This window comes from Coffea arabica, chromosome 1c, assembly GCF_036785885.1.
Source record: "Coffea arabica cultivar ET-39 chromosome 1c, Coffea Arabica ET-39 HiFi, whole genome shotgun sequence".
NCBI lineage: Eukaryota > Viridiplantae > Streptophyta > Magnoliopsida > Gentianales > Rubiaceae > Coffea > Coffea arabica.
In genome coordinates, this window is record NC_092310.1 from 8,129,448 (window position 1) to 8,137,213 (window position 7,766).

The 7,766-nt window shown below is 33.9% G+C and overlaps 1 protein-coding gene across 1 annotated transcript; it reads left to right on the top strand.

Annotated features, from left to right (window-relative positions):
* The first annotated feature begins 3,853 nt into the window (after positions 1-3,853).
* On the top strand, positions 3,854-7,501 carry LOC140038828 (beta-glucosidase 24-like). The gene is made up of 7 exons (XM_072084273.1): positions 3,854-3,955; positions 4,071-4,143; positions 5,218-5,301; positions 5,413-5,500; positions 5,937-6,258; positions 6,667-6,782; positions 7,234-7,501. Exons 1-7 carry the CDS (start codon positions 3,854-3,856, stop codon positions 7,499-7,501), a joined length of 1,053 nt encoding a protein of 350 aa, XP_071940374.1.
* Positions 7,502-7,766: the final 265 nt, after the last annotated feature.

Below are 7,766 nucleotides of genomic sequence, written 5' to 3' on the forward strand. Positions count from 1 at the left end.
TGGGACTAGTGCACATTTCAGCTTGCTTGTCTAAATATTGGCCTTAATTAGCTTGTCTTTGCTAAGTTGGCCACTAAAAGGCGGGTTAAAATCCCCTTGGGTTGTGGGTTGGATATTCAAAATGTTGCACTTGCAATTAAAAAATTTGGACTATGCAGTAATAGTGCATTCCTCTAGTCTAAATGCATATTTTCATTTTAATCTCTCATATAACACAATTGGAATTCCCTTTTCCTTTAGAGTAAGACAGAACAAATAACAGATGATGTTGCGTGAGGGAAAAAAATGTCTAGATATTAGCCTTAATTAAGATGGAAAAAATGCACTTTTTATCCCCATTGTTTGAGGTGTTGGATAATTTCGTTTCTAAAGTTTTGGGTAAAACATATTTCATCTTCATAGTTTTATAAGTTTGGCCAATTTCATTTTTAAAGTTGGATGCAAACACATATTCATCCTCATAAGTTCATAAATTTAACTAATTAAGGATAATTGATGAATTATCAAGCAATTCGAATGGAATGTCATCACTTAACCAAGGCATCTCGGTTAGTAAAGTACAGAAAACATTGGATCAACATAAACCTCAAAAATCATTTTTAATTCACTTTCTTATTTTAAAAAATAAAAATTTTTAGCTACCATTACTTTCTTCTTAATCACAAATCGAACAAAAAGATCAAAAGGAAATGAAGTTGTGGAGAAGAAATAACCCCATTATAACCAATTGGATAAATTTTTCAAACAATTTCATTGCAACCAATTGGAGAAAAATATTAAACTGAAAGAAATAATTGTTTAGATTGTCATTTATTTGTAAAACTTTATTTTGTTGCATCATATACATGTTTTTCAAGTTGTCTATGAATCATCTAATCTATTTTTTTTAATCTCACATATATTATATCACAAATTTAAAAAAAATAGTTTCTTATCCTAACACACTCATTATTATTTATACAATTTAATCAATGACCAAATTAAGTATTAATAATACAATATATTAACAGGGAATGCTAGTCATGTGATGATATTCCATCCAAATTGGTTAACAATCATTTAATTGTCCTTAATTGGTCAAATTTATGAAACTGTGAGGATGAAATGTATTTGCATGAAACTTTAGGATGAAATCGGCCAAAATTATAAAAATACGAGGATGAAATATGTTTTGAGTAAAATTTCAGGGTGGAAAAGCACCCCAAACATTGGGGACGAAAATTGCATTTTTCCCTAATTAAGATGTAGTTTCACTAGCATTTAAGCGCAATTTGAGCAACAATGCTTTTTTTTTTAGCAACCATGCTTTTCACAGCCAGTGGCTGAAAGTTTAGACCACCTCTTTCCCCTTCCCCCTTCCCACCCTCCACCCCAGCACCCCCCCCCCCCCCCCCACATCCCAAAAAAAAAAAAAAAAGAATATTCCCCCTTCCCATCTGTTTATGGGCATTTTTGCCACTTTCTGGTCATTTTATGGGCAAGTTTGAGGCAATCTTTATAAAATATCGCAAAAGCGCCATTCCATGGAATATTTAAAAAAGACAACTATTTTAAATTTTATTTTAAAAAATACCTTAAAGACTCTGAACACTAATAGAGCCTATAGCTTCAGTGAAACTTGTAATATTCATTTTTTGCCCAAAATTGTAGCTTGAGTTAATGAAATCATGTCAAAGGTAACCACGGCGGTTATTTATCTCATATAGCATTTTTAGTCCATACACCAAAAAAGAAAAGAAAGTGTAGCCATTTGGATGGAAAAACTAACAACTACACTTAATCTTGATTCATCTCAAATTAAAGATTTAAGACATACGTTCTCTTCCAGATGTTGCTGAGGAAAAAAAACGATATACATGTTCAATGTTTTCTACGTAGCCTAGAGCAAATTTTACACATAGCATACGAACTTTAAAAAAGGATAAATTACACTTTATCCCCTTGTGATTAGTATTTTTTCTACATAATTCTCTCATAGTATGGATTAAAATGTCAAAGTGACGGAAACGATTATTCGTAATGAAATCATCTAAAATATAAAAAATACTCTTATGTAAAATTAAAAATTATTTATTAACCAAGGGAGGGTTATATGTATATTTTAAAAACTATGAGGAGATTATATAGTAAAGTATTAAATCATAAGGGGTTATATGGTAAAACATAAAGCCATACGAGATTATTGTGTCATATATTTATAAGGGTAATTTCGATATTTTTTAAAGTTTCCGTTACGAATGATAATTTCCGTCACTTTGACACTTTAATTCAAACCATGAAAGGGTTATGTATAGTATTTGAAACTATAGGAGATTATGTAAAAAATATTAAACTACAGGGGGTAAAGTATAATTTGCCCTAAAAAATGAATGTGTCATCATCAAAATATATTCAGTGTTCTCTAACAAAACACAAAATGCCAAAAAGCAAGTTTGGTAAAAGCATCCAAATTCCAACCTTCTCCAAAGCAATCAAGAATTGCAGCAAACTGTGTTTACTGCGCAAGCTTTAATTTTATCGGTGGACCAAACTTCATTTATGCATCTTTACCTTCTTCATCGCTTCACCTACATTTGCACCAGCAGCTTGTCAGCTGAGAGTAAATTTTTGCTGCTGAACGTTACTTTGTTGTGACCATTACTTCGATCACAAATGGCAACATTCATCACACACTTACGCAGAAATTTCAGGCCATCCAATCTCTGGCATGTAAATGATTTTTTTTTTCTTGTATCATAAATCATGCTTTCTCAGTCCCCTTATCCGTTTTTTTCGTTTTTTAAATCCAACCCCACTATCATTATAATATTATGTTATAATTTTTTTTTCAAACAATCATCTATCCAAAGACGCCTCAATCAATTATTTCTTTCCCCAGATAATTTTCTATCTAAACGGACTTATCAACAAAGCGTGAATGGACTGGAGTTTCTGCATACTTATGCATAGGCCTCTGCATCGCAGGGTCCAGCATTGATTGAGAAATTACGCCTGAACATGCCAGCAATTTCCATGGAAAAAACAAAGCATCCAACTTTCTCGTTTTAACTCCATTAGTAGACCAAAATCTCATACATTTTTTTTTCAATTTTTTAACAACATTTGTACTACTAGTTTCTAGCTGACAATATTCATCGCTAAGGCGTGTGGAATTAATTGATACTAATAATAAAAATTATTAAAACCACCAATTAAGTAGTAACCATTTTCCTATGACTAGAATGCAAAAAGGATATGCCCAAAACGGGAGGGGGGTATGTGTGTGTGTTCAAGCATGCCCGGTACTTTAGGCCTTCTTTGGATAGCATTTTTTGTAGAACAAATTTTTTTTTTTGAATTTTTGTGAGAATATGGGATATAATATTTTAAATATTTTTATTTATCTTACATACATCACATCTTGAAAAAGTGCTACAGGAAATTTTTCTACAAAAATATCCAAAAAATTACAATATAATTGTTTGGATTGTGATCTTTTGCCAAAAAATTTTTACGTCTTCCGTGAATATATTTTCTAATTGTATTTTTATCTCATATATATCAAATCGCTACAATACATTTTCCTACAAAAAATCTTAAAAATAGCATTCCAGACATATTTAAGGTCCAAATTTCAAAGAATGTCATTTTCTTTTTTAAAAAAAAGAATAAATAAAACTGTACGATCAAAGGCACGGTTACTTGTGAGAATAGACGAAAGGATGTGTCCATCTCCACCATTAATTCGTCAAAAAAAAAAAGAAAGAAAAGAAAAGAGATTGGATTCCATACCCCTTCAAACCGCCCTTTCATTCCACCTATAAATAGGCCTCTAATATGAACTAACTGAAAATCACTGCCTAAAACCCACAAAATGGAGACACCAGAGACTCACGTGTTCCCTACTGAAGGATCCCTTAGACGCCAAGATTTCCCTAATGGTTTCCTTTTCGGGGCTTCTGCTTCAGCTTTTCAGGTATAGCCATTTAACTTGCAAGTTAATTCTTCTCTTCTTGCACCATTTATACCATTAAACACTAACTTTTTTTCTTCTTCTTCTTTTGTTCTTTCCCCCTTGTTGCTCTGATCAGTACGAAGGTGCACCTGATATAGATGGAAGGGGACCAAGTATATGGGATACTTTTCTTATTGATAGACATCCAGGTCTCTTTCTCTTTCTTTGTCTGAACTCTCAAATGGATGAATGATTTATTGATGCTAGTCCAAAAATTCATTGATGATTTAAAATATTTCTTCTTAGAAAAACAAAACGTCTATTTATCATCAAATGGGAAGACGTGCAAAGAAAGGGCAGCAGGTTTTGACTTCAAGAACATGTGTCACTATCTTTCTACAAGATTTTTACAAAAATGCCATTTTTTGTTTTAAAATAAATTGCGTTTACATTTCTAATTTTGGGTATGCCGTAAATAATTCAACTTACTGTTGACCATTTTTGCTTTTGTACTCCAGATTATTACTTTTTTTCTTTTTGACCAAATTTTTACTAATTTTGTCAATAACATGTTATAGTTTTCTGCAAGGGTAGACATCAATTTTTTGCCCAGAAGACTAATGTTTTGGAAGATTTCATCTGGAGAGTTGGCATTTACACAACAAATGAAGGGCACACACCATTTTTTTGTGCAAAAACCAACTCTCCAGATGAAATCTTCCAAAACATTAAAATGTCGAGTCAACTGTCCCAAATCCAAGAAATTTTGTTAAGTTGAGTTGAAGTCAAATCTTATTCTTCTCCAAGAACAGGATGCAGCTTAAGAAATCAAAATTAGGTACAATTTTTGTGCCACATTTCACATATTCTACAGTTTCTATGACTTCTGATAACATTTTTTCTGTTCTATTTTAACTTTAAATTGTAGAAATTGTTTAAGCTGGAGGACTCGATGCCATTGCATATTATCGCCACTACAAAGTACACTAGTGACTGCTGAAACTCTTATTTGCATTTTGGGCTTTGCTTTTCAAGAAAGAAAATTAGTTTCTTTTGTTTTCGTTTTCTTTCCTTTCGAAGAAAATCATTACTATGTGGTGGATTTTAAACATTTTTCAGGATGATCATGGCCTAGAATATTGCCTAGTAAGAACCATAGTCACCTCGAACTAGAAAAACTTTTGGTTCAAATGATGAATATTCTATCTTTATCAGCCATATAATTGTTTTGAAATTCAAAAATTCGCTCACCAAAGTTTTCGAAAATGTGTAATGCTTCTCAGCTGGAAGAAGAACTAATGGAGCTGGGATAAACGAGAAAGGAATACAATTCTACAATAGCCTCATAGACGAGCTGCTTGCCAACGGTCAATTATATCCCCTCAAAGACATAGATTTATTTCATTTTATCCTCTTGATAATGTTATTGACAAATACACATATTGCTTTTAGTTTGAAAAATATATACTTAATTACAGGTATAAAGCCAATGGTGACTATCTTCCATTGGGATGTACCCCAAGCATTGGAGGATGAATACCATGGGTTTCTTGACAAGAAGATTGTGTATGTGAACTTGCAATTACTAGACTAGCTAGCGATATATTAACTTCTATGCTTCCAAATTCCAGTATACATATATTCTTCAATTTTTTTTATGCATGAAGAGCAATTTGATACTACAAAAGGTTTGACTTCCAACGATTCTTGATCGGGAAAATTTAAAAAAAACAGTAGTGTGATTGAAACTTGGATCCGTAAAGTATGGGATAACTTGGATCCGTAAAGCGTGGCATAAATTTGACCTATCTGTTCTAAATGTCACTCGGAATATAGAACTGGTATTATTTTATTTACAACGAGTAGCTGAAAACTGTGACCTCATTATCAATTACTAGTCAAAATCGAACACACTTTTGGCTAGAGTTCCCTATTCGTTTATCAAATTGATGCCTTAAAAGAAAATTGATGCCTAAAATATACTGTTTTATTGGTTGTGTAGGATTGACTTCGTGGATTACGTAGACCTATGCTTCAGCAGATTTGGTGATCGAGTGAAACACTGGATAACATTCAACGAGCCATGGAGCTTCAGTGTGGGAGGGTATGCAACGGGAACTTTGGCACCTGGTCGTGGTGATTCTTCTAATGCAAGAACTGACATAGCAATCCAGTTTCCCTCAAGCAAAGCAACTTCACAGCAAGCATCAGAATTTGCCGGTGCTCCCAAGCAAGGGAACGCCGCCACTGAGCCATACATAGTGTCACACCACCAACTTCTGGCTCATGCTGCTGCTGTTCAATTATACAGGCAGAAGTATCAGGTTTGAGTTTGGATATCATGATAAATTTTGGTACATAGATGACGCATCTACTAATCAGTTTAAATTAATAATCTATCTGTCTGAGAATTTAAGATTGAACCCTAAGGAATTAGAGGTCTTGCATTCAAATTTCCCTCCATTTTTTCCTTTCTTTAATCCCACCTCTCCTTTGTTAGAAAAAAATTAAAATAATTAAGCTATTCATCAGAGTTAGTTCAAGCTGTTGACACTCAAGAGTTAGCGAGGATTTACCAATTTCTGTAACTAAAATGGACCTTTCTTTAAAGATTATCGCTATAACTTGCTAGGCGTGTATTATTTCAGTATGTTTCAATGAAATCTAGTGTTGTGATATATTATTATTATTTTTTTGAATATAACAGGAGGATTATTTTTTACATTTTGCAGAGAAGCCAAAAGGGTAAAATTGGTATTACACTTGTGTCAAATTGGGCTGTACCTTACCACAATACTAAAGAAGATCGGGATGCTGCACAAAGGGCAATCGACTTCATGTTTGGATGGTGAGAAAGCATACGATTGCCGGCAATTATTTTTTCATAATTCCAATACATTATGCTAATTAAGCTATAAACTTTAAGGTGAGCATGAGGTTAATTATTTTTGTTTTATTATTGAGTACGAAGTTTTGGGTACCTTAATGTTTCTGTCTACAATTTGTGACTAAGAAGCTTTCATATGTTAACTTTCTTTCGAAAGTTCTAATAACAAATAATATTAATACTCCTATTTTATCCATGGAATTCAATATATTTGAGGGTTAACTACCATTAGATGATCAGTAAAACGGGACTCTAACTTGATTGTATGGATTAAAAGTTGGTAATGTATAACATCCATGACATGCATTTGTCAACTTGTAGATCCATACAAATAGAAGTCCAAATTATACTTGATTCTTACTGCATTCTTCTTCAAATAAGAACAGTAAGTCCCTCGTCATGCTTATTTCAGGTTCATGGATCCTATAACTCATGGCGACTATCCAAGTTCAATGCGGTCTCTTGTAGGCCATCGACTTCCAAAGTTTTCTAAACCGGAATCAGAACTCTTGAAAAGATCATATGATTTCCTGGGATTTAACTACTACACTGCTAACTATGTGCTCAACGAACCAGGTCCTCCTTACACTTTGGATTCCCGGGCTAAATGGACTCGTAAGTCCAATGCCTTTACCTCTGTGACAGCCCCACTTTCCCCTAAGGCGAACCAGAGGGGTTAGCGGACTGCCTGCCCAGCTCTCGCCAGGACTAACAGTACGTTTTACGTCATTCTATTACGATCCGGAACATACCGTTGCGCGCAAACAAGCCAAAACTCAAAACTCTTTTTTTTTTTTTTTTTTTTCCTTCCATCACAATCCGGCCGACAATCCTGCCAAGATCCGGCCGGATTGTCTGGCCGGATACCCGGCCGAGAGCAACTGGCCGGGTTCCATTTTCCCCCAGGCAATCCGGCCTGCAATCCGGCCAGTTTCTGGCCGGATT

Bases quoted from the DNA above. Each gene is read 5' to 3' on its own strand.
- LOC140038828 (XM_072084273.1), top strand. From the start codon at position 3,854: ATGGAGACACCAGAGACTCACGTGTTCCCTACTGAAGGATCCCTTAGA. The intron at 3,956-4,070 runs GTATAGCCATTT...TGCTCTGATCAG, and splicing joins CTTCTGCTTCAGCTTTTCAG to TACGAAGGTGCACCTGATAT. The intron at 4,144-5,217 runs GTCTCTTTCTCT...AATGCTTCTCAG, and splicing joins TCTTATTGATAGACATCCAG to CTGGAAGAAGAACTAATGGA.